General features: G+C 38.5%; 1 protein-coding gene across 16 annotated transcripts in view; it reads left to right on the top strand.

Moving 5' to 3' along the window:
• CDK17 (cyclin dependent kinase 17) overlaps positions 1–27,733 on the top strand; it is a 166,764-nt gene that overhangs the window by 93,481 nt on the left and 45,550 nt on the right. For 15 of the 16 annotated variants that reach the window (XR_012476257.1, XR_012476255.1, XR_012476256.1 and 12 more), the window contains 4 exons: positions 11,194–11,319; positions 21,502–21,558; positions 23,181–23,295; positions 23,733–23,827. Coding sequence is in view for 3 of the 16 variants with exons in the window: in XM_074226624.1 (XP_074082725.1) it covers positions 11,194–11,319; positions 21,502–21,558; positions 23,181–23,295; positions 23,733–23,827 (393 nt within the window). In the remaining 13 variants the exon portion in view is untranslated. Of the gene's footprint in view, positions 1–964; positions 1,354–11,193; positions 11,320–21,501; positions 21,559–23,180; positions 23,296–23,732; positions 23,828–27,733 lie in introns of those variants that run through there. The other variant, XR_012476267.1, reaches the window with a different exon arrangement.

Below are 27,733 nucleotides of genomic sequence, written 5' to 3'. Positions count from 1 at the left end.
AATCATTATTCTCCTTAAAATTCATAATTTTCATAAAAAGTTTTCTTGAGCACAGAAGCTCCCTGCTCTTTGGAAGGTAGCAAAATTTATGAACTAGGTTACTTAGCAAGAAAAATTTAGTATATTGGGGGGGTGGACTGGATAGTGAATTTTATTTGACAAGCATAAAATCAAAATCAGTTATTTTTGACCATTTGAAGCACTTTCAATTATTAGTCTTGTAAAGCAACACTTTTTGGTGCTTATAATTGACTATAATGATTTTTTGGTCTGAGTAAATGTTGACCAATGTAAATCATGTTTAATGTATTTCATAATTGCTTTACTAAGCAGTAATTGGGAGGAAAACATGTAACCTTCCTTTATTTAGTTCCATGAGAAAATGTAATTAATTGATGTTACTCTGGTAGAATTGGGAAAAGTTAGAATTTTATTGAAGATTGGTTAACTGTGAATAGGGAAAATAAAATTCAAATTCACTTGACTTCCCAGTCTAAATTTGAGATGAAGGAAGCCCTGGATCTTACTGGGCTGCACTCGAAGAGTAGAGATCTTGTGATTGAATTTCAACCATTATCCTTATTAGTAACATAACCACAAGTGAGCTGTGTTATCCTTGGGCTCCTCATGTGGACAGGAGGAAGGCAATACAGGCAGTATTGACCTCACAGGGTTACTGGGGAGAAGCACTTTTGAGGCAGTCATATTGGCACATTGGATTCTTTATATCCCTCGTCTGTCCTTCACACCTCAGTTCCAACAGTTTCTTCCCACAAATGCTAGCACTGCTATACTCCATAGACCAAATCAAAGTTCAGGGCGGGGTGGGGGTGGGGGGATGATAGAAGAGGTGTAATGCGGGTGAGGGGTGGGGTGGGAGCTGCATAGTGCAGGCCTGCAATGAATTTTGTGGTGAGAAGATAGCTGGAGGCGAGGGCCTGAAGGGGGCAGGGGCAGGGCAGGGTACTGAAGGGGATGAAGGCTAGAACTGGAGTCCAGAGAGAACTGAGAAGACTGGACAGCTGACTGTATCAAGGAAGGTGGCTGGGAAGCAGTGGAGGGTGGTGTGGTGTCCCTTCTAGAAAGCAGGAGGAGAATCCTCAAAGGAGGATTGGCTGAAGGAGAAAGATGACTTGGCCACCCTGTCTGAGCTGTGGTTGGGACATCCATGTAGTGATACAGAACTGAGTGTCATGAGATGAAGGCTGGTAGTTTGCTTGAGGTCATAGTTGAACCCATGGGAACAGATGGGATCACCAGCAAAGAGGACAAGACCACCTTGTGGAACAGCTGGGGATGGAGTACGTGACATGAATGATGATCAGCAAAAGAGATGAAAAAGTGGTCACACAGGCAAGAAGGATGTATAGCTTTAAAAAACAAAACAGTTTCCCTCTCTAAGAAAGGATGGCTTGTTCTTCTTTTCATCCTCCATTACCTGACTTTGTTCCTTCCATCTGTAGGACATAACCTTTTTCATGTTATTTGGTTAATGGTACAGGCACATTAGTCTCTTCAGATAACTTCATTGTCTTCAAAGATTAGTTCCCTTAGAAATTTCATTCTTTAGCATCTTCTGTCTCTCCTTGTCTGACTTACCTCAAACATTTTAGACCATAGGATCCTATTTATTTTTCCTTTGAACCCTTTGAATTGTTTCCTAATTTTAGAGTGAATATCTGATTTTCCGTGGTTTTCCTATTCTGTGTAGCAGGCAGAGGATCCTCGTGATCATTTCCACAGTCACCAGCTAGATCTTTGTTGTAAGTTAGATCAAGAATCAAATTTCCTCTTGTTATTTTCTCTGCCTTATAAAGGATGAAATTATCACTAAGACCAAATTCTTCAGTTTTTGGAAGAAGGATTCTCAGTAGATGACTTGATACAAGTTTTTTTTATGATATCATGTCTCTGCCAGGCCACTATCTGTGTCCTAAACTCATTACTTGCCTCTTTCTGTCCAGGGGATGATATAGTCCCATGTTCTTCCCACTTCCATTTTTCCTCTTCTTAGTTTGTTACCAAAGTACTCTGCCATAATTCCCTTCTTCTTTGGTTTCTGAATTCTACCTATGCTTATACTTTGTAATATAGTTATAAAAGACTACCTGACTCTCCCCTCTTTTACCTATCCTGTTTGTTTTGAAAAAAAAAAAAACACATTCCCTTTCACCATCACAGTCCAGTGATACCTGTGAGGTCCAAATTACCTCCTTGCATTAGGACCGCTACTGTTTCCTTTTGTTCACTGCCTGAACTTTCTTCATTTGTGTATAGCTATTGGAAGCTATAGGTTTTACTCTTGAGTCTTTGATCTTGGCTCCTGGGAAGTGGTGGATGTCTTGTCCTCCATCTCCAGCCAGGCACCTGTCAACTCTGGATTTTCAGCTGTGTTCCAAAAATTCAGTGCAACTTCTTGCTTTCAGATATGTAACAATGCCCCCATTGTCTACAGTTTCTTGCCCAAGATTTCCTAATCATTGGCATTACTTTTTCATTTATGCCCTTATGCCTCACCACAAGTGGGGAGCTCTCATCAGTTTGGTTAAGTTTTCAAGGCTTTGATTTTCAACCTTTGAACTAGATTTTTTTTTTGGCTGTCTCTAGTCTCATTTTATGTTGAATCACTAAATATCAAAAGAATGTTAATTTAATTTGGAGTATCTTGTGTTCATTGTAGTTTTTCTATAACTTCATAAGCTGTAATTATTGCTATGGTGGTCTTTTTTTTTTTTTTGCAAATATTTAACATGATTACTGAAATAAGAAAAGTGTTCAAATGTCCAAAGAAATGTTCTTATTGCCTATAAATATAGGATAAAGATTACTCCACTCAATCCTTGTTTTCTTTCCAAAAGGAATCTGTAAAGCCATCCTTCTATTAGCTGCCTCTTTTTTCTGTCTAAAGATTAGTGGTGCAGTGGATAGAGTACCAGCCCTGGAGTCAGGAGAACCTGAGTTTGAATCCAACCTCAGACACTTGACACTTATTAGCTGTTTGACCTAGGGCAAGTCACTTAACCCTGATTGCCTCACATCCAAGGCCATCCCCAGTCATCCTGCTTTATATCTGGCCCCTGAACCCAGATGGTATGGAGGAGAAAGTGAGACTGGGGACCTAGCACAGCCCCCTCTCACTTGAGAATGAAGGATAAACCTCCTCCTCATCATTTATACTAAGTATGCCAAGATTGATGAATTTGAGTCTTTTCACCAATCTTGCTCAGATACTTAATCTGTAAGGAGCTCAGTCAATATTATGTGGCAGTCTAAAAACTCTTTACTCTTTTTCCTTCCTCTGTCATTTTTCCTGTCAGAGGAATGGAGAGAAATTATCTATTTTCCCTTGTTTTAAGGATTACCATGGCCTCAGAATCCATCACTAAGTGGACAGCTTGCTGGGGATCATTCTCTCAGTAATTAATGACATTGATTCTTGGCAAAGATTCCTTCTGGTGAAGGGACTGTGGACTTTCTTTCATTAAACTGTATACAGGCTGTATAGTAGAACTTGTGTTCCCTATGAGACATCAGATTGAGACTGGAGTAAAAGTTTCATAAATTTTTTTAAATTGAATTAAATCACCCTGTGGCCTCATTCATCCCTGGACCTCTTCCTATTTAAAAACTTATATTCCGTTAACACTCATATTTTCCCTTAGGGATCAATCACATTGCTTTCAGTATCTAAAAAAGTAGCTTTTTCCTCATAAAAGTTGCAATAAATTCTTATACTAGAGGATAATATCTAAGGCTCTTTGCCGAAGAAAAATTATATGGTTTTAACTTTTTGTTTCTGTTGGTGTAATCTGTCCCATGGAAATGGAAATGAATTCAACTTTTGTCATCAGATGAGGGACTTGCATATATAAATAATTATAATGCAGATTAGAAAGTGATTAAGGTGTAGGGAAATTTAAATAGGTTTGAGAACATTCAAGGAAAGATGGAATAACTTCCTGACTAGAAATTCAAAAATTTTACCTTTGTAATCATTAGAGTCCTCAATTAAACCCCAGCATTTGACAGGATTAATTAAAAACATTGAAAAGTAAAAAACTAAAAATATCAAACCACTTTGTGGTTTGGGATAGTAATTTAAGTTCAGACTTGATATGAAAAACAGTTGTCTTCTCTTTATTTTATAAAATTTTAACTGGATAGGACAGCGATTGCTATAATATTTGAATGCTGGCATGAATGAAATAATACTGTATGGTTTATTATAAAATAGCCATCTTTAACCAGTTAAAAATGGAAGGTTTAATTCAGTCCTGTACAAAAGAAGCATCATTATCATTTGTTGACAGTGTTTGAGGGAGAATATTTGTTCTATATTAATAAATCATATAACATGAGTCATCTGAACTCCATTTGCAAATGAGATGAGTTTCATAGTTGCACAATAGAATGGTGTGATTTCACTGCTCTTCCATCTTAAATCTTTAGAACAATGTCTTTCCCTACTGAATTTTTCTTCTCCTTTTGAACGTTCAGAAGTCAGTATGGTTTGATGCTTTTCCCTGATTTAATGGCTCCACATTTCTGCCATCCTTTTAGGGTCCTTTCAAGCTCTAGTCTTTCAGCCACTCTCGGTTTCCATTCTGATCATAGGAACACGTTCACTTTTATGGATTTTTACTTAGTTTAGGTAAGATTGGGCACATTGAAAGATTGCATGTGTTACAGTCTAAAAAATTGTGTGCTTTTCCTAGGTAGATATTTTACCTGAAATGTTCTGTGATTTGGGAACCATTCAGTCTTGTATCAGTATTTCCTTTCTACTAGAGTATCTGGCTACAGTCCAGACAAAATACCATTTGGAAGCCCAGGACCCTCCCTGGCCTATTCATTGCTTCACTCCTTGTAGCCTTTTGACTATATTTGAATTTGGATTCTTCTAAATATTTTATTCAAAATTATATCTATCTGATAATAAAAATGAAGCCATTCTTTTTGAAAGTCATTGTTAAAAGTCAGCTCAAACTCAGTAAGAACCCACCTGGGGTGGGGTCTGGAATGAGATGTTGTTTGAAATGAAAATGTTTATAAATATCTATAATATTTAAAGTCAGGTGACATTTCATGTAAATCTTCCTATAAATTGCAGTCAGGATAGATTCCAGGCCAGTTGGTCATGTATTTTAAACTGTAGAGACATGCATATGTGGTTTGATGTCATTCAGGGTTCTCCAGGGAACAAAAGCACTTGTTTAGCAGCCTTCGTTGTGAGTCACTTTTGACTGCAGCTGATATGTTGTCATTCTGAAGATAGCAAAGAAGCTGAAAGAGATAACTATTCAGAATGATATTACTCCAAAAACACAAATCAGTTTTGTCCTTTTGCGAATTATGTGGCCAATCAGACTGATATCATCTGACTCTGGAAGCACAAGTCTTTTTGTCTCTGGTGTTTGTAATTAAGATGTCTCCAAGGCCAGCTCCAGAAGTTCTTAATAAAATGTGGGTAGTGGTGGGGAGAGGGGGCATTGATAGAAATGATTTTTAGGAAACTAAAACCCTGATAACCACTAGTATTTTTCTTTGTACACTCAGGCTGCTTGGTTGGTATGTTCCAGAGTAGGAAAGTCTAAGAAATCCAAGACAGTCCAGTCCCTGACCCTTTTCTTTCTTCCCTGGGGCAAAGGACAAACCTAAAGGAAGCAAAGTCCAATCTGCTTTCTAACTCTGCTACCACTGAGAAAGTAGCAGCAGGAAGGAAAGACAACACCAAGAAAATGCCGTCAGGGTGAATCTAAGTGTGTTTCTGTCTTTCAAAATGTGGTCTAGCCTGTTTTGGAGATTAAATGACCCATCTTTGTCTCTGACAATTGTTCCAGAAAGGGGGGGGGGGGATTCTTTGGGATTAGGCTTAATCTTGAAGGTTAAAATGGTTCTTTTCCCCACTTCTTGATATTTGGATATCGGTCTTTCAGAATAATGGGGAAGAGATCATAGAGAGTGGAGGAAAAGAATATGCTGAGCCAGGAAAAGGAAGTCATTGAAGACTTTTAGGACCAATTCTTGCTTGCTCTCATCATTCACTTGCAACATCACTTGGAAATGATGACAACCTGTCTCCCCATCGAAAGAGAGAGTTATGACATCACATTCCTTTCCTACTTTGCTTATCCAAACAACTACCTTTCCTGTTTTTCTGATGCAGATAGAGTGAGAGTGGATGTGTGTGTGTGTGTGTGTGTGTGTGTGAGAGAGAGAGAGAGAGAGAGATTGTGTGTGTTGCTGTTTTATGAAGATGTCAAAAAAATTAGTTGACTTTAGTTTTGGAGTTCAATGTCCAGTTTTCATTGATTCTTGAATTAAACAAGTTATAATTAGGAATCAAATTATAAGTTTTCCAGAGTCATTTGAAAAACAGGAATTTGGATACAGAAGGCTTTTCTAAACTAGTCTTATTTTAGTGCTAAAATGACCATTATCAACTGCAAATTAATATGAAATTACAGTTTCCAGCAATGAGATTATTTTTTTTACTCTTGTCAAATGACAGCTGTGATGCTGTCCTTTAAATAATAATATTCTAGATTGCATTTTAAAAACCATAACAATACAGTATATTCTGAGAAGTAGCATGGTATGGTGGATGAGGAGTCAGCCTTTTGCATCAGAAAACTCTGGATTCAAGTGTAACCTCCAACTGATGCTAGCTGTGTGACCCTGGGCAAATCACAGAGTCTACCACATTATGCTAGGCTGCTGCAAAGCAGATTCCAATGTACTTTGGGTTGTAGAAAGAATTTTGTCACTACAAATTCTTTATTTCTGTCCTCTACCCCACAAAGGACAACAACTTGAAAATCTTGCGCCTCTTTTGCTTTTGTAGTCAGTTGTGTCCCCCACCAGCATGAAGAGGTACCCTGAAGAACCACTGCCAGAGTAGTGAACTTTGGAACTGTTTATTCCCAGATAGAGTCTATGAGGGGCCCTGGGGTCAGGCAGCTGGTTCTGGTCTTGCTGGATGAGGGGACCCCACCTGGGCTGACTCCAGACTCCCTTTTTGAATCTTCCCAGGCTTCAGTGGACTTCAGATCAAGGGATTGGGTGGGGGGGATTGTTTGGGCCTGGCAGCAAAGGTGGGTTCCTCCTTTCTTGTCCTCAGCTCACATGAGAGGAGCCCCACAGGTCTTGAGACTGGGGACCTTGCTAAGTTTCAAAAGCAATCGGAAGACTCAGTTCTGGTGAGGAGTCAGGAGTCCCATTCCCCATTCCTGCAGGAGGGTCGGACTGGATGGTTTCTGAGATTGTGTGATCTTGGGATCATTCCAGAAGATGTTAGGGGTAGTGCAGGTAGCTGACAGCTTTGGTCCCTTGTGCTGTTTTGTCTTGGAGCAGGAGGAGGAGTCCAGAGGACTTCCTGGATCAGTCGGAGAAGGAAGTTTGGGGGAGCGGAGAGATGGGAGAGAAGTACTTCTCCCAGTATTTATTGAGAGATGCTTTCTCTGCTCTCTTTGACTTTTCCCCTTGACTTCAGGCAGCAGGCGAGTAGCCTTTACTAGCCCTTCCACAGGCTAAGTGCCCCTCAGGGAAACGATTCTAACCCCCCGTTCTGCCTCCATGTATTCTCTCCTGCCTAATTTCCAAACCTCATCAAATTGAACAGCCTCCCCAAAGCAACCTCATCGTACCCTTCATTGGACTGCAACCACCCTGCAGCACCAGCTTTGTAGAGAAATGCACCTACTCCGACAGCCCCCCCAGTACTTACACCCCCCAGTCAGAGCAGGCCCTGGGGGAGAGCTGCAGCATTCTCCTTGGCCTTTTCATCATCTTTTCTCACTTTGCTCCACAAAGATGCCTGATGTTTCCTTTGTCCCTTTGGGTTGTTGACTTCTTGGGACCTTTTGCATTCTAAGCCCTTTCTCTGATTTGTGCTTTGGGAAGGAGAGCCCATGAGGAAGGTAATGTGATCCTCCATGACTTTTATTTCCCATAATTATGATTTCTGTCTATTCCAGGCCCCCTGAGAAGTCAGAAGGGACTTGAGTTCAAGTTTTACTCCATATTTCTTGCAAGTCTAACATCTGCTATCTTTGTAATATAAACTACTGATTGGACAACTCAGTTTGACTCTTGAATTAGAGGCAGTTGGTACTCTCTTCATCACTACCAACACTATTGCCATGATTGTCTACATCAATGGTGAGGGCGTTTCCATAACCACCCGTGCTGATGAAATCATTGACACTGGATCCCTTCTTGCCCCTTCTATCCTCCCCCCAGCCCCCAAGCAAATTTGCCAAAAAAGAAACTGTTTCCATACATATCTATGGATGGACATAGACTGTGACAGTGCACAGAATAGAGCTTTTCTCCTATACTATGCATGCTTTTATCAAACTGAATTGGACTTGGTCAAAATCAGTAGACTTCTTAGTTACCTACTTTCTTTTTTGAGTGATTGTATCATATGGGATTGATCAACCAATCAATCATCTCTGGAGGTGACTGGTAAGCAAGCAGGATGCCTCTGACCTGGGAGCTTCCAGAGTGGGGAAGACCTGATAGAGCCCTGTCGGGAGGCCTGGGCCTACTGTGTTAGGGACCTCCCTGCCCCTCTTTGTCTTTTTCTAAAACGATCCTCTTCTGTGCCTGTGATAGTCTTAGGCGAATGGACAGCTGCCTTCTCTATCTGATGGGAATCAACCTTGTTCTGCTCTGAGGAAAGACTTTGAAGAAATGACTCAAGGTAGCATTTAAGGGAAAATTTCGGGAAAGTGAATGAGCACTGTCCAAAATGGGAACTAGGAAGGAGAGGTGGGTTGGTTTGCCAGTAGTTCAGCTGGCTTGGGGGATGGTAAGCACCAAGTATATTTGGACATGGTGGTAGCGTCTGGCTCAGAATAACCAGGAAAGGCTCCAGGATCTCTGGAAAGATTACTCTAATGACTGGGCTTTCCTGCTCTCAAGCCATTTGATAAGAATTCTTCAAGACCCTAGATCACTGATCACAGAAATTGATAGAGTTTTGATCTTAGAAATATCCACTATTAAAAATTAGCCCAAGAATCATCCCCTCAAGTCCTGGTTCTCATGCTTGGTTCACACCACAAACCTCCAGGGCCCCTGTTAGAAGAAGGTCTTATTGATGACCTATCTTTCCCCAAAGATGGGAGCAGTGTCTTTAATGTTCTAGAGTCTTAGCATTGTAGCCGTAAATTTTTCATGTCTTGCTTGGTATATAATTTGTGATGTAAGTGACTTTTGTGATGATGTGTTTTTTTGATATTTGAGAAGGGAAGGGCAGAGTCAGAACAATTGAAGGGTAAGGAGTTTAGCTTACAGATGACATTCTTCTCATTCATATTAGTGGCATAAATAAAGATACCATCAATTTGGTTTTATCTTCATATAGCAAGTGACTAATGTGAACTGCAGGAATCAGAAGCCATATAGGACAATTAAATAGTTTGTAGCATCCCAATAGAGAAAACTTTGTTTCTGATGTGTCAAGATATAAAAATTGCTTCGTTATGTAGAATTGTTCATTGTTTTCATTTAATGAACTTTTTTCTTGTTTGTTTTTTAAGTGAAGATTAAACTTAATGAATCATGGCACCTGATCACATAAATTGATAGAATTTTCATCTTAGAAATCCACTATTAAAAGTTAGAGCTTGAGAGTTGAAATGTATATTTAGGAATCACATATATAATTATGTACAAGGGGGATAGTCATTGGAACCATAGTAGTGGCTAAGATCTTTCAGGGAGAAAATATAGAGCCAAAGATGTGGTCACCAATCTGCCTGTGGTCTTTATCTCCTTTCTTTGAACACACAAAGAGCCTCCAGGCAAGGGAGAAGAGGACCTCAGAGACAGCTAATCTCATGCTAGCTGTTTTTGCTCCCACCACTGACCTACATTCCATAGATATTCAGGATGTGTTCTTGTCCCCCTCTCTGACAAGTATCTCTACTTCCTATAAAGACCATCTGTCCCTTCCAGGATGCTCTAGTACTTTCTGTGAGCTCTGCCAAGATGGTACTTCCTAGCCACTGGGGGACCCCCAGGCAAGTCCCTGACTATTGGCCTCAGCCTCTTCAGCCATGAGATGAGGTTACTATTAGCACCTTCCTTGCAGGAGATAATGCTTTGTCAAGTGCTTAGCCTATAGTTGGTACCATATAAATGCTAGTTACTGTTATTCCTGTTCTATCAGTCACTTGTAGCCAGATTTCCCCAGCTTCCCATGACATCCCTTGCAGGTATGAGCATCTTCAGCATCGGAGCCTGTTGGTATCCTGATGCCCACAACCAGTTTAGATGTGGCTGGTGCTGACTTGTGAAGTGTAGAGAAGAGGACATAAGTCATTGGAATAGAAAGAGTGGAAGTGGGAGGGCTGGAAAGTAGTTTCAGAATGAGCTAAGTTTGAGTAGATGAGTGTCTGAAGTAGGCTGGTAATTGTGGGATTAGAAAGGAAGAGATAATGCCGAATGTATCATGAAGGAGGAATGATAGGGACCTCGGACTATAGAGCTAGACCTGGACATGGGAACCAGTTAGATTGAGGTGGAAAGAGATCATAAAAATGCAAAAAGGACCCAAGTGGGCAAAAATATTCATCGCAGCTCTTTTTGTGGTGACAAGAAATTGGAAATAGAGAATATCCATCTATTGGGAAATGGCTGAACCAAGTTATGGTGTGTATGCATGTGATGGAACACTATTGTTCTGTAAGAGATAATGAGCAGTCAGATTTCAGAAAAACCTGGAAAGAAAGGTATACATGAAGTGATGCTGAGAGAAGAGAGCAGAGCCAGGAGATGACTGTAGACAGTAACAGCAGTGTAGATGGCTGGGCCTGGGATCAGGAAGACTCATCTTCATGAGTTCAGATTTGGCCTCAGGTACTAGGTAACTCTGGTCAGGACCCAAAGGCCAGAAGTTGAAGGAGCAGCTGACAGGCTACTTTGACCTGGGCACCCACAAACATGGAATGATAGGTAGCAGTTGGATCGAGGAGGACTGAATTCCAGTTCATTCTTCTTCCTTTCGCTTGATAGATGATGCCCCTCTGCTGCTCAGAAACCCTACTTGGAAAATAGCTCTTGAGTTTTTTTATATATCATATAAGGCCAAAATAAATGGATAGTAATTGAACACTAAGGAAGACTGTAAAAACAAAACCAGTCTTTTAAAAATTAGAGCTTTCTTTTTGTTTTTTATTTCAGGATTTAAATAAGCGTTTGTCACTTCCTGCGGACATTAGAATACCTGACGGTTATCTAGAAAAGTTGCAGATAAATAGCCCTCCTTTTGATCAGCCAATGAGCCGTCGTTCTCGGAGAGCTTCCTTGGTGAGTTTTTGAAGGATCTCTTTCCCCAATAACAATCACATCAACCTTTGACTTCCTGTGGACATAGATTGCAAATTTTAGCTGCATTTCAAAATTCTAGCTCTTCTTATGAGAGCTAATGTGGCCTGGTGGACTGGGAGCCAGGAGACCTGAGTCCAAGGACAGGGCTCACCACCTCCCCGTTCTGTCACAGAGCCTCTCAGTGAGAAGCTGCTCCCTGTCCTGGGAGCTGGAGTCAGATTGACTGGAATCTGTGTATCTTTTATGTGCACACATATCTCGGGTTATTAGATTTTTTTTTAAGTTACTTGGATGTGGTAGCTATGATGCTCTTACTGTTTCAGAATTCTACATATTGCTGTTCAGGTTATTCTATAGGATTCTATAGGATTTCAGAAATTTTTTTCATTATGCATTTTTAAAATTATACACACACACATTTGGTTTCTGATTTTTCCCTTTAACTTAATAGTCAAATTTGTGTACATATGTGTGGGTTGTACTTTTTTCAAAAAAAATCTGATTTGTATGAAAGCTAATGGCACTTTATAGTGGGGATGTTCAAATGTGTATGGGTGTCGATTTTTTCCCCCCACAGAGACCTCATTTTAGGAGCATGGTCTATGTTTGGCCCAACGAATTTTTTTAGAGTGCTTCCTGAGAAATCATGATTTCAAATTTTTATTCCATGGATCTTGGCTCCTGTTCCTAGAGAATATGGCCAAGGAAAATGGTTTATTCATTTCATATGGTTTAAAGAGTGGTTTCAAACCTTCTTTCTGTTTTCTGAATTTTAGAGTAAAGGAGGTTCTATCACTAAAGAAGCAATCAAAATTCCTTTTCTATATCAAATCCAGGCCAAATTCCGGAATAAAGAGCATATACTAAAAACTTCCCTTTTCAGTACAAAAGGATTTAGATACGTTCTATTTTTTTTTAAACCATGATCATAGATGTTATTGTTTCCTTCTTTTAGCCTTGTGATCCTTCTGGGGCCTAATAGAAGAAGATAAGGTATAGAAAAGAATTTGCAACATTAGATATTAATGTTTAAGGGAGGAGAACAATTCCCTCTGTAACCCTAATAAGCTTTGAAACCAATGAAAGTCCATGGACTTCATAAGTAACCTGCCTAGACCTTTCAAAACTGAGTTGGATAAATGCTTCTCTATGATATATTTTCTTTTGGGAAAATGTTTTTATGCTTTCTTATTCATTTCATATGAATAAAATTTCTTGAAATTATTCATCAATTATTTCTGGCACGAAATCCTTGACTTAAATGTTTAAATGAAAGTATATGTGATTCTGGTTTGTCTCCAGGAGAAAATCACTATGGATTTTGCTGTCCATGCTTCTGTGAGCTTTTCTGTCCCATCTCACATATTCTGTTTGCTGATATTAGCTGCTTTTTGTAGACTCTAGTGTATGAACGCAAGAACTCAGTTTATTCCACCTGTGACATCTTCAATGCAGCTAAAAATTAATTAAAAATTTCATTTTAAACTTAATAATTATCAGTAAAAGTAAATAGTGAGAAAGCATGGGAAGTACTAGTAGAAGAACTAGAAAACTTATCAGGCCAATTTTCCCTGCCTTCTTTGAGTTCCCTTTTGGGGCATTTCTCTTCCCTCACTCCTACCCCCATTAGTTGGGAAGCCCCTGGACAATATTTCAGATGAGTTGCTAATTTTCACTAGTTCAGAAAGTTTCCACATCCTGAGTTTCCCTGAGTGTTGAAATCACATGAATAGCTCAGAATATTTAATCATGGTAATGATATTTCATTCTTTGAGTATTGAGCCTCTAATTTGTTTTCCAATTATGATAGCAGTTTTTGGCTATTGCAGATGGAGTCATTAAGAGCAATTTTATTCTTGCTCCCTTATACCCAGTAAAATGACAGAAGTAGAAAACAGTGGTAACAGTCCAGGGCTAGAAGGGACCCTGGGGAATTAGGCACTCTCATACATTGATGGGACTTCTGCAAGTATATTGGAAAGCAGTGATTCTGTTGCTAGGACTTTATCAAAAAAAAATCATGAAAAGAAAAAAAGCAAGATCTAGTTGTACAGAATTGATCATTTTGGTTATATTAGCCAATGACATGGTAGATTAATTTTTTTCTCTATTTTTGTTCATACCAACCACAGACTAAGGAATAGCCAGTCTCTTGTGTATCTTGATATGTTAATGTCCATGAATTTGCTGCATTTTGTCATTGCTATAAAAAACATTTTTCTTTCATTTCTTTTTATTCTTGGTGCTAATATTACAGAAGTACATAGTCACTAGATTTCACGAAATCTCTTACTGTTGAATTTAGTAGTTTGTAATTACCCTCAAAGAAAGATCCTGGAACTTATGTGGGTATTAAATGGAGATCAGTCTGATATTTTTCCAAATTGGTTCAGCTGGTGGAATCAAGGCAAGAACTTTTTAATGTATCTTCCTGGCGGAATTTCTTTTTTCAACAGCAAGAACAACAACAACAAACCTGTGTTTTCTTTGTGTAAGGGGCTTTCTGAAGCTTTGAGGATGACAAAAAGGAAAGAAAAATAAATTTACCCACAGGGAGCTTACATTTATTCTATCTGGGCTGAGATGCTCAACTTGATTCTTTTAAGTGCTTGCTGAACTAAATTGAGTTCTAGGTCATTGATTGAAGTTGCAAACTCTCTTTTCACAAACATTTCAGTATAAAGGAAAAATGTTCCCAGATGTCTAGAACTTTTTTTTTTTGCCTAGGCAATGGGGTTAAGTGACTTGCCCAAGGTCACACAGCTAGGTAATAAGTGTCTGAGGCTGGATTTGAAATCAGGTCTTCCTAACTCCAAGGCTGGGGCTCTATCCACTGCACCACCTGGCTGCCCCTCTAGAACATTTTTTTTAAACTGAAATGCCATCCTAACTGCTTCATCAGAAAACACAGGCATTAACCCCTGGTTCTGCTGCCAGTCTGGAAAGACTTCAAGAATGTTCTGGCCGCAGGGTCATGCATCTTTCAGGTACTAACCCCCGTGCCAAGGTCCAGGTGGGTGGTGATCTTGGGAGTTTGTAGAAGATTGTGTGATTTCTAGTTTATTAAGAACTAAAGAACAAAATGTCTCTAAGTAAATACCACCTGGTTGGGTTTCCCTTAGGTTAAATAATGCAGAGTTACTCTAAAGATGATGGTTATTTGATTAATAGTTTTCTTGTGATCATAGGTTTTAGGTTTTAGAAGGACTTTATAAATCCTAGGTTGGTCAGTCAATCGAAGAGCATTTGTTAAGTACCTGTTATTTAAGAGCCTGAGGTAAGGAGAGAACATTATGGGCCTAGCAGCCTGAGGAGGCCCCGAGCTAAGAATGACAAGAATTTCTTCAGCCTTATATCCTCAATGGCTGGAAGAATTGTGGTGACCAAGGCTGAAGCAGGAGGATGTACAGGACAGTTTGGTTGGTGAAGGAAGAGAATGAGTTTCATATTAGATACATTGAGGTTGAGATAGGAACCTCAGAGGGCAGAACTGGTGCTCTGGACAAAAGATGAAAGGGGAGTCTCTAAGTTGGTGCCATCAGCTTAGACATGATAGGAGAATCCTTTGGAGAGCTCATGAGAAACAGTGCACAGGGAAGGAGACAGAGAACCTCCAACAGAACCTGGGGTCAGTCCTGGAGAGCGAATGGATCTGAGTGGTAATCTGGTCAAGAACAACTGATCAGATAGGGAGGGGAATCAAGGCAGAGATGTCATCTCCAGTGGCATGAATGCTACTGCGATGTCCAGAAGATTGAAACTCTGGGGAAAAGCAATTGGATTTAGCGAGAAAAGATCTTTAGTATCCTTTGAGAGAAGCGGGAAGACTAGTGGGCAGAAAGGAAGTGGAGTCCAATGAGTGATGACTTGTTTTCTGGAAATTCAGCTATGAAGTAGAGAAGCATTAGGGGATCAGTGAACAAACATGTATCCCCTCCTTTCTTTATCAGACTATTAACTCCTTGAGGGTAAGGACTGTCTTTTCTTTCTGTTTATATCCCCAAATCTAGGTACAGTGACAGGCCCTTAGTCAGTGTTGATCTACTGACCAGAGTGAAGCAGCCCCTGCTTCCAGAAGCTTCCATTTTTTTTAGGAGAGTTCCCAGGGGAAGGTTTTTCAAGAAGAGAGATTTGTACTTGTTTCTGAGCAGCAAGCAAGCAGTCAGTGGATGAAGACAGATTGAAAATCAGAAGAGTAAAAGGAAGCTTAAAGCTTACCCTCTTTTTTGTTTTTGGCTTTTACAAGGCAGTGGGGTTAAGTGGCTTGCCCAAGGACACAGGTAATTTTGAAGTGTCTGAGACAGGATTTGAACTCAGGTCCTCCTGACTCCAGGGCTGGTGCTTTATCCACTGCACTACCTTGCCCCCAAGACAAACTTACCTTAAGTAGAGGAAGAGGGAGTGTAGGCAAGAAGAAGGGCCCAGTTGCTCCTTTGTAAAAGCAAAAGGATGGCTTATGTGTAGGTGGTTTGGGGGTGAGATTGGTAAGACATTCCCTGCTTGAAAGTGACCTTTATTGTTAACCTACTCCGAAGATTTAATGTGCTTCCAGTAAAACTAAAAAAGCAGATGCAGTACCATGACTTTATCCAATACTGATAGTTCTGAGTTCTAAAAATGATAGATTTGGAATATTAGAATGAATTACTCTAACTTCTTGTCATAAAAATGAAAGACCTAAAATTTAGCATTTGCAATTTGGGGATTTGGTTTTTGGGGTTTTGGGGGGGCTGTTTGAAATTAAGGAACACAGTGCCCTCTAATGAATTTTCAGTGTACTGAGAATGGAAACTTCATTTGCTTCAGGCTTAATTTATTGTTCTTCCTTCCTTCCTTTCAATTGATTGTCATAGTTTTGGAACTTAAAGTGAAATTTTGTCAGCTGTGTTTTGGTTTGTGAGGGCACACATATTATAATTTCTTCAGTTTTGTATAGTGTCTTAGGACTCAAAGGCCAAAATTGTGCCAACTGGGCCATAGGTTTATGGCTCAAGAGTTGCAGTATACAATTGTTGATAATATCTTACTCCTTCTGATGTTAGATACAATTTGAATTTTGCATAAACTGCTTTTTAAAACAATTTAGTATTGTGTTTCTCCTGTAGTTTATTAGTATAGGATCACTGTATACTGACATCTATAAAACATGTAATTCCTATGTAAATTGAGTTGTTAATGCACAAAGTGCTAGGGCTCAGGAAACTAAAATTGGGGTGGACATGTTGTCTTGTTTCGATACTTCTATGAAATTAGAAATATCTTGTTAGAAGACAAGCTTGATTGAGGCTAGAATGGTGCAGATCTTCATTTACCCGGCAAGGAAGGACTCCTTAGCAAGGATCGACAGCCTGGACTTTGTTTGTGGGCATCTTCTCTGACTCTCAGGGCTCTAGGCTGGCCTCACGGAGACCTCCTGCCATCTCATGGTCTGGCTTTTGAGCTTAGGCCACCAGGATGCTATAGTTACAGGTCTCAGTGATGACCATATTTTTAAGGAAAAATTAGCCTAGCCCATGGGGCAAGTATTTTTTCTTTCCATCACACTTTACATTTTTTTTTTTAGGTTTTTGCAAGGCAGATGGGGTTAAGTGGCTTGCCCAAGGCCACACAGCTAGGTAATTATTAAGTGTCTGAGACCGCATTTGAACCCAGGTACTCCTGACTCCAAGGCCGGTACTTTATCCACTCTGCCACCTAGCCGCCCCCATACACTTTACATTTTAAAAGTAAGGTGTATTGCAAACTGTGTGCAACTCCATTGCCTGGGATGATGTTAGGAATGGAGTGATTTGTTAATTATATATCTTGATTAGTATTTGCCACACATTCCTGATTACCCACTTTCAGAGAATCTTAATATGCTAAAAAATAAAACAGTATTTCTAAATATGTCTTATTTTTCTGAAGGAACTTCAGATTCTGGTAGTCCTGGTGGTTTAGTTAATAGACATTTATGGTGGATAGGCAAGATAAATATTTGTTACTCTTGACATGAAATGGAAGTGAACTTTTTTTTCAAGTATTAAACTAAGGGTTAAGACTATTGGAATGAATATGGAAAGGGGTTTTGAATGAATAGGGAAAGAGATTTTGGATGAATTTGAAGTTTCCATTTGCCATAATTCCATCTCGGATCTAGTGGAACATTGATGTAAATGCCAACTATGAAAAATGTGACTATAAAGCAGTGAAACTTGATCACAGAACTTCAGATCCGGAAGGGATGACCTCCAGAGCAGAACCCAGATGGGTCATCTTTCTGTCCAACTGGTCCACCTTCCCTCCCTCTTCAGGCAGATGGCACTAGGTAGCTTTTCCTTATCTCAAGGCCAAGTTTGCCTCTTTGACATGCATGGTTTATCCATAGTTGTTCTTCCCTTTGAATCAGCCAGAACAAGCCAATTCCCTGTTCTTGGAATTTATATACTTAAAAACAGAGAAAAATGCCAAGTCTTTTTCTAGGCTAAACAACCCCAATTTTTTTTGTAGGTCCTTATATGACTTGAACTGAAAAGTTGATCTTCTGAACCTCTAGAGCTTATTAAAACCTAAAATACCATGCCCAGTTGTGGAAGAACTGTCGCCTCTGGTTTTGGATCCTGCCTCTCTTAATGCATGTATTAACTTTTCCTAACCACCATATCACATGCTTGCCGCCCTGCAAAACCTCCAGGCTTTATTTCTTTAATTCCTAAATGGAATCAGACAAATAACTCACCTAAGTTTGCTAGGTTTTATAGCCAAGCAAGACTCTTTGTCTTTCCTACTTTGTGATTTGGGTAGGAGGTAAGTGAAAGTGCTACTCGCTTCATTTAATAACCCACTGTTCTAATCTAAATTCAACATTACATTACAGTACAGTACTTAGTTTGCATTTTTGCAGCCTGTCAGCAAATTCTAATGATGTCACTGAATTCCATTGTGAGGGGGCTGGAAACAAGGACTGACTCTTCTTTGTAATTTTGAATATTTAGATGTAGTTAGGAGAGGAACTGTACATGTCCCTTTGTTGGATGTATTTCTTATTAGATATCAGTGACGTTTTTACTTTTATAGATCTGAAAATTCATATATTTTTCTTTTCTTTTTAAAAAAATTCAACTCTGGCATTTAATCAAGCAATTTGTAATAGACAGAGGGCCTGTGATATTTCAAGAACAGTTATTCAAAACTTGCCCAAAAAAGTCAGTCGACCTCTAATTACTAAAAAAAGGCTTTACTCTTTTCTGTTAATTTTCTCATAATTAAATTATCAAATCTGACTAGTTTTCTATGTATATTTGTTGCTTTCTGGTATTTGGCAATTAATTTTTAGTGCATTTATTGAAAGCATCTTACAAAATCTTTTTTCCTATTCTGTGAAAATTTGAATGCTCCCTCATACATGAAGTCAGGTACCTACATTCTATAGTGATAGGTACTTGAAAAACTTATTCACATTCTTCTCTATTGCTGAATTAGTTCTTTTTTTTTAAATAGCATGCTTGCTGCAAAAAATTATCCATGAAGAAGAATGAAGATGTGTTTGTATATCTCTATAGAACACACATAAAATTTGTCCCCACTCACAAGGATGAGTCCAGATTTGGTCAACATGATTTGTCTATTACATCTAGTTTCACTTTATAGTTTAGCAGAATTTCTGATTCTAGAAAGAAAGGATCTTAACTTTCTAAGTAATATAATACTTGTCTATAGTTAATAGAGTTAGTTTTGGATAAATTGGCTTCTGGCAGCTTATTTTTCTAAGGGTAATATGTACTCTGTTTTTCCTTATGATTCATAAAATTTTGCTGTAAAAGAATGATGGGAGTTTGTGGTATAGTTTTCAGTGTGTTTGAAGTATGATTGACAGCCATATTAGGATTTAATGCTATGATCTAGAAAGTCAGTAGTATTGGAAATTATATTCTATTTTGAAATTTTGCAAGTCATTTTTTTGTTGGGTGTTCAAATTGTATTTCTCTAAATGGACGTATAAATATATACATTTTAAATTAGATTAACCATGAATATTTTTTGCATGTCAAATATGCTCAATTATGACATCTTTACATAGAAAAGACATTGAACCCTAAGTCAAGGGACTGTTTTCAGTTGGATTGAAATTTAATGAAGAACAAGTTAACCTTTCCTTGCATGTGGTGTTTCTTGATACCCTATTTATATGCTGTATGACCCAACCCAGGAAAGACCCATAACGGTGTACATTTTTTAATACTCTATATTGCTTTGCCAAAGAGGAAGGCAGACATTTAAAAATGGTTACTGAATTCAGTCTTGATTGAAAAAATGTGAGAGAGCAAGGAGGGTCCCAGTAGCAGGAGGATGCAGAGAATGAGAACTGAGAAGTCACCAGCCGAAACAGTTGAGATCTTTGGTCACTTTGGAGAAAGCAGTTTCAACAGAAGGAAGATACTGAAAAGCAGATTTTCAGGGGGCCAAAGTGTGAGTGAAAGAAGAGCAGGTATAAGCAGGGAGGTGGAGGGGAGCCATTGGGTGACCTAGAGAAGCACCAGGATCAGTTAAGGGATGAACCTTTGTAGGAATCAAGGTGCGAGCTAGTGGGGGGACTATGAAAAGACTGAAGAGGATGGTTTGTGGAGTTGGAAGAGTTGAGAGGGGAAGAGAGAAGGGGTCCAAATGGACTGTGAGACTTAAGTGGGAAAAAAAGACTTCCTCTACATCAGAGCCTGGAAAGAAGGGGGTCATGTCCAGGACTTTTGAGAAAGTAGGGGTAAAGACAGTTCCTGTAGCATATATCTTCTCTTTTCTCAGAAAAGTATGAGATGAGATCATCTACTAGAAAGTGGAAAAGGTATCTATTTGGTTAAAGAAATCTCCTCATCCTCCAAAGTTGATGCAATGTCCTTGACCATTAGATAAAGTGACTTTTTTACATCTCTAGAGAACCAAAGAGATCTAGAAGATGACCTCAACAACCCAGCTTGTTTTATATTCCTTTGAGAAACAAGATTGCAATTTAATTATTTCCTTTCTGGCTCCTTCATTTTTATATAAAAGAAGCAATACAAGAAAGCTTTCTGACTCCCTTCTTCAATAACCACCTGTACCTTTTATTAACCATGAGAAATTGCTAGAAGGCTGTTGAAAGTCTCAACTTTCAGGTTTTGGGATAGCTCTTCACCCTCCCTCCCTGTCCCCCATCATCCTTCCCTTTCACTGGGAAAATAGAATGATAGCCATTCTTGGATACTGATATATTGCCATTAGGCCTGGGAGCCTTTTCCATTTATCCACATTTCTTCTCTTCCCACACTTAATTTTTCCCAACTCTTATCCTCTTTCTTTCCTTCTTTTCTGCTTTTCTTCTTTCTTCGTTTCTTTCTTGTTTGCTTGCTTTCTAGGTTAATTGCTTGTTATACTTGGCCAGTCAAGGATATATTTAGGGTACCCCCTTTCCTAGACCCAAACAGCTGACAAAATTGGGCCATGTAAAAGAATGGGGAAAATAAAGCAGTTTTGAAAGCTTATGGATTCTTTGCATATAATTCCTCCATATGTTCTGTAGCTGCTGCTCTAGACACTGTAGTACTTGCTTTATTTCTTTTTTGCAAGGCAAATGGAGGTAAGTGACTTGCCCAAGGCCACACAGCTAGGTAATTATTAAGTGTCTTGAGGTGGGATTTGAACTTGGGTACTCCTGACTCCAGGGCTGATGCTCTATCCACTGTGCCACCTAGCCACCCCAACACTTGCCTTATTGTTCCAGAGAATTCCCTTCTCATGGACAGTAAGGAATGATGAGCAGGGGGAAATACTTTCCTTGTGCTTCATATTATAGTCAAAACAGCAGGGTCAGGGACTTGTCTTTGCAAAGACCTCATTATCTTGAAGACAGTTTGCATTTCTCCTAAAAGCATCATCTTGAAAGAGTAGCTAATTTTTTCTTGACTGAAGAATACTGTTTAAACACAATTTTATGTAAAATGTTGGATTACAGTTTTAACAATAATTTAATTTGATTCAACCTCTTTAATGTTTCTATGCCTGTTGAATTTAACTTTGTAAATAGCTGCCCAGCACTTTAAATCAGACAAGACTGCTAAACTCTTTGGCAATGTAATAGATTATCAGAAGCAGAAGAGAATATGATCTTTTAAGAAGAAATGTTGAGATTCATGTTTCTTTTAATTGTAGTCGGAGATTGGATTTGGGAAAATGGAAACCTATATTAAATTGGAGAAGCTTGGTGAGGTAAGAAATTAGCATACAACTTTTCTTTTTTCTGATTATATTTTGCCTTAAAAAACATAATTTACAAGTATCAAATAGCTTATCTATATTAAGTCACTTTATGCCTCCTGATTCTTAAAATTTCTCTTTATGTACTTATGTTGCTAGTAGGCTTTGGGGTCACCAATTAAAGATAGAAATCAAAATGAAAGATGAAGGAATTTTCATGCTCCCTAGGATTTTGAAACTGCTCAGGATTTAATGTAAAATATTACAAAGTAAACAGGTTAAAACCTCTCCTGGGAGAGTCCACAAGCATTTTAGGACAGCGTAAATAACAAAAGACTAGATGAGGTTTCTTGGGAGATAAAGAGAGACAGAAATAAAAACAATCGGGGAGAGCTGAAGGGGCCAGAGAGCCTACGTACTGGAGAAGGGGTTTAGGTCTGGTTTTTACAGCCTTGCCCATTATCTGGGCACTGAGGAAAAAGGGGGAAATTCCTCCCAGGTAGAAGGTTGGAAGCTGTGGGTTGAGAATGAGGAGACAGGATACAAATTTTATATTAAACAGTGAAACAATAGAAGTCAATTTACATCTCAAAGAGCAAAGAGGCTTCCACCTCCTTTAACAAGATTTAATAACTTTAAAGATTACAGAATTTATTTCTGATTATAAATTTTCTACATACATAATTCCCTGCATCATTTAGATTTTGCAAAACATAATCCTAGTCAATATGTGTTATTCCTAGTTCAGGTTTGCTTTTTATTTTGCAGTCTTCTATTTAGGTCTTAACATAGTTCTGTGTGTTCCTCGCATTTTTCATTCTTAATAATGATTATCATATCCGTCACATTGATGGGTATAACATATACTATACATTTAAAAAAAAACAAAGATCCTATTAGCATTTTATTTTTTATTATCCTAAAAATTTTCTTTTTGTTAAAAAATAGTTATATCGCCTCTCCTTTGCTAGATGATAATAGATACTTGATGATTTATAAATATGAACTTGTTTTGCTTCAAGAGAGGAAATTTATAATGAAAAATAAACCCCAGAATGAAGAGAGAATTAGTGTTCTCATAAGTCTTTAATGAAATTTCAAAATAATGCTGACTTAGCTATAAAATTTTCTTTATTAGTTGAATTAGTATTGTAGTCAAAGTCCTCAAGGGAAATCTGTGAGGAAAAGCAAATAGTATAACTCCAATCTCTTGGCATTTAAGATAGAGTTCTGACCCTGAATTATAAAAGCATATGTCATTGGGATGGAAGCAAAGTTACCAACTATTAATGAAATTATAACATTCAAATCTGACCATGGTTACCTGCAACATTCCATCATGACTGACCAATTTCAGAAAAACACAAAATCAAGCTAAAAATTAAAAAGTTCATGTAGTTTGTGTTTGATTTAAATGAACAATTAACATAGAATTAGGAGTTTAAAAAAGCTTTGCTGCTAGGACTTAACATCAAATTGGCTCATTAGGAAAACAAAGGATGATCTTACTTTTGTTTTCCATACAGAATGAAATCTAGCTTAGAAATCCCATATCCCCTCAACCCTTTCTAATCTTTGTGGTGGAGATGATTTGATGGATTGTCTTGGTGTGATCTTTTCTTTTTGTATTCTAGGGAACTTACGCAACTGTATATAAAGGAAGAAGCAAATTGACAGAGAACTTGGTAGCATTAAAAGAGATCCGCTTGGAGCATGAAGAGGGTGCACCTTGTACAGCCATACGAGAAGGTGAGATCGGGTTCCTTGTTGTGAGAAATGAATCCTTGAGAACACTTCTTAGAATTGAGTTCCTGCAGTATCATGAATGGGAATGGGAAAGGGTTTAAGGATGCAAAAAGAGGAGACAACTTTAAGGACATATTCCAAGCCTTTAAAAAAAATCACTTCTGACAATCCTAAATAACTATATTTTAATAAATCTCATGTCTATGTAGTTGGCAAATTCATTCCATGACTCTGCCAAACAATACTTGAATAAGGGATTGTATAGTTCTGAAACCTAAATCTTACTGTTTAGGTGGAATTGCCTTTTTTTTTAAATTAGAAGTTATATTCATTTCAAATAAACTCTCTTTTAAATCAGCTTTTGGTAATATAGTGTTAAATTTTTTTGATAAATTTTATCCTATATCGATTTTAATGCATTTTCTTTATTTTTTCCCTAGTTTCATTATTAAAGGATCTAAAGCATGCCAATATTGTTACATTACATGACATCGTTCACACAGATAAATCCTTGACTCTTGTCTTTGAGTACTTGGTAAGCATTTCTTTATTTTATTCTACTCTTATTTAGCTTTTATTCTATTACCCAGTATATTACATAGGAAAAGAAGATACCACACATTGTGTTCAAACATTTAAGTCTGTCCTGGGGAAAAGGGTTAACAGATATAAATAATATACAACACCTGCCCTTCCTCGAGGAGAGAACATACATTTATCCAAATAACTCTAACTAGGGGGAAAATGGATCACAGCCATACGAAGTCCAAACAAAATTTGAAACTTTGAGTATTTGGTAAGCATTAGCCCCAAATGATATTTCAAGGTATGTTTTTTTAAATGGTTAAAAATGGAAATTTTAGGAACTTTTTATATAAATATAAATTATTCCCAAGCCATTATGTAAATAGACATGGATTGATAGGAATGGGTATGCTCTACAAGTGTTTTAACTCCTTTCCTTTTTATTGCTTAATCTTCACTCCCCGCCTCCCTAACAAAGATCAGTATAATTGAGGGAGCTAATTTCAAGGAAAGAATTGCTTATTTTCTATTTTAGCATGAATAATAGAAGGAGGACTAAGTTAATTCCACTGCTTCTTAGGACCCTTGCTAGAAGAGGGGGTGGGGGCTGGAATCAAGTTGTTCATAGACCCTTTCCAGGTTCATAGGGAATTTCACAAATACCCCCAGCTGCTTTTAGGTTTTTGTTAGAGATATTTTGACTGCACTGAGAAATGTAGAGATTGATGCTGTGGTTCAACAGTCGGTTTCTCTCATTTTTTGACCTGTATAGTCACAACTAAATCAGATAGAACAACATTTGTTGTCCTTTCCAATGTATATATATACTGTCCTCTAAAGGATGTGGGTATCTTTGTAGCAGGAATGCCTTCTCTTCACTGGTGAAGATCACAAGCCATCTGTAGCTTTAGTGGACAAGCCTCAGAGAGAGTTACCTCAAACTCACATGCTCCTTAAGTGATGACAGTTGGACTAATATACAGAAATGGTAGGGGACTGACTGATATCAGTCTTAAGTCGTCATGGCAGCCAAGAAAGAAAAATGCAGGCTTATTCTATGTGAGAAGCCTAGTGCCCCAGAGTATGGAATGTTTGATGGACAGCTCTACTCTCCTGGTCAGGCCTTATCTGAAATCTTATATTGGTGTGTGCAGTGAAAGTAATCATGTATCCTTTTATCTTCAGCTTTTGAAAGACATTTTCATTGAAATGTAGTAGAAGCAAAATGTTGTTTTTTGTTTTTTGTTTTTGCCCCGAATAGAAAGTTCTGTGACAAAAAGTCATGACATGAGTCCCTTCCTGCCTAAGCTGTGGGTCTTTGGTGAGCTTTTTAAATGACCTCTGAAATGATTCTACTTCAGCCATAGAAATGTAATTGTATAAAAATCAGTAGCCTCAAAATCCAAAACTGAATTAAATTTGAATATGTTTAGTTCCACTCAGCATGCAGTCCCTAGAAATGACATAGGAAAAGAAACTCCCTCACATTATCATCAAACAGTTAAGTCCATCTTGGGGAGCAGGGGGTAGGTACAAATAAATATAAAGGTACAATACTTGTCCTCCTGAAAGGAAAGAACATGTGTTTATCCACATTATTCATAACAACAATGGAAAAATAGATAATGGCCACAAGAAGTGAAAAGAGTGCTTTGGAAGCATAGTGAAAAATGACTTCTGGCTAGAGTGGGATTTTAACTAGGCCTTATCAAGATGGGCAGGATTCTGACTGGCAGCACATATAAGAGTCTATTATGAAAAATACCATGAGGCTACAAAAACCCAATGTGTAATTGGCTCTAGGATGGGGCCTTGTACGGGAAATAGTAGGGGATGAATCTGCAAAGTCAATTGGACCTAGACTGTAAAAGGCTTTAGCTTTAGCTCAAGCCATTCAAGTTTTTGAATGATTCCACTTTTGCTTTAGGAAGATGAGACTGCCCAAAGGTGACTTAGAGCAGACGCAAGGCAGGGCATTCATCCAGATGGAGCAGCAGTGTTCCTCTGAACACTTGCTGATGGCAGTGAGTGTGGGAAGGCTCTTAGTGAATGCTTATTGACTGCAGGGATAGGGAACCAAAAGGATTAAGCAAAGTCAATAGAAAAGCATCATTTGGAAGAAAAATTTTTTCTTTTGGAACAGATTAAATTTAAGATTGCTTGAGAATGGTCAGATCTGAAGGTAAAGGTTTTTGAGTCCTCTGTATGACATGCTCATTCTTTTGAGTGGAATTTAAGTTTAATGATGTCAGAGACTGTTACATTTTGGTTTTGTCTTAGTAACTGCAATACTTAACATAGAGTAGGTTAGGAATAAATATTTACTGTGATAGTTTAAGCCATGGGAACAGTTGAGATGTATGAAAGCAGAATAGAGCCAAGAACTGGTCTCACATTGTACTTAGATTTAGGGGGCGAGAGGAAGCAGAGCCTTAGAAGATGTCAGAAGGTTGAAGGAGAAGCAGCATGAACTTCGCAGATGCCAACCCAGAAGGAATTTTGAGAAGAGGAGTGGTCACCAGAGCTACCACATAGAGGTAGCAAAGAAAAAAGACTGATACAAAGCCCCTGGATTTGGCGTTAAGACAACAATCTGGTAGAAGTAGGGGGCAGATTATAAAAGGTGGAGCAGTTGAGTGGAGACAAAGAAGTGGAAGCAGCTCTCCTCTAGATGGTATGAAGAGGGAGGACTCAGAAAAACCAGTCTTAAAAGGATAATCCGAGATAACCAAGTAAGCAGGGAGCAGAAAGTCCAGGTGCAGGTAACCAAATAAGGAGGAGGTCTGATGGGACAACTGAGTCTAAAACTTGGTTCAGGTCAGTACATTACTAGGGAGAGCAAGGCCCAAAGGGCTGTTTAGTGAATACCTGGGGTACCAGGCACTGGGAATACAGACCCATAAAGAAACGAGGTCACAAACTGAAGAGGCCTACTTTTTCCAAAGTTTGGTAGTAAAAAAGAGAAGATAAACCTGGACTCCAGAGAGATAGTAGGTCATAGGAAGGTGCTTTTGGGTAGAATGTAGCCATAAATATGCTTGCAAGTAGATGAGAGAGGAACAATTGCAAGATTCTAAAGATTCACGAGTGAAAGGGGAAGACTTGATACAAAAAGGTCCCAAAGGATGTGGGAAGGGTTGGACCCTGAAGTCCAGAGAGAAGGATTAACTTTGGAAAGGAGAAGATTGAGCTCAAGGTAGAAAGGAGAAAGATTGAGGAACTGACTGTTCAGTGGCCCTAATCTTTTAAATAAAGTCGAAATCGAGAGCATCGGCTGATACTGGGGAGGTCAGAGATGGTTGTCTTGGTAGAAGCGGGAAAGATTTGGAACAGCTATTGAAGATGATTAAAAAGATTACTGAGCATTGAGGATCCAGTTGAATGAATAGAGCATGATATTATTGCACAATCAGATGCCATAGACTTTGTTGGGTAACATTTTCAGTCAAAGATAAATATTGGAGAAGGCAAGGTTCTATCAAGTGAAGGGGTAATGATCAACTTGAAGCAGGAATTCTTCCGCTGGGGTGCATAGTACCCCCAAGAACTCAGTGAATAGATTTAGGGGCTTCATGAATGTGCTTGGGAAAAAATTACACTTTTATTTTCTCTAACCTCTAACTGAAAGTTAGTATTTCCTTTCAGTTATTTAAAAATATTATTCTAACAATGGGTCCATAGGCTTCGCCGGACTGCTCAAAAATTCACAAAAAAGGTTAAGAAACTTCACCCTGAGTTGTAGTGATTATTATTTTTGTTGTTGTTTTTTAAGGTTTTTGCAAGGCAGTGGGGTTAAGTGGCTTGCCCAAGGCCACACAGCTAGGTCATTATTAAGTGTCTGAGACTGGATTTGAATTCAGGTACTCCTGACTCCAGGGCCAGTGCTCTATCCACTGTGCCACCTAGCTGCACCTGT

Source organism: Macrotis lagotis, chromosome 2 (assembly GCF_037893015.1).
Source record: "Macrotis lagotis isolate mMagLag1 chromosome 2, bilby.v1.9.chrom.fasta, whole genome shotgun sequence".
Lineage (NCBI taxonomy): Eukaryota > Metazoa > Chordata > Mammalia > Peramelemorphia > Peramelidae > Macrotis > Macrotis lagotis.
Note: the sequence above shows the minus strand (reverse complement) of the source record. Positions and strands in the feature narration are given on the sequence as shown.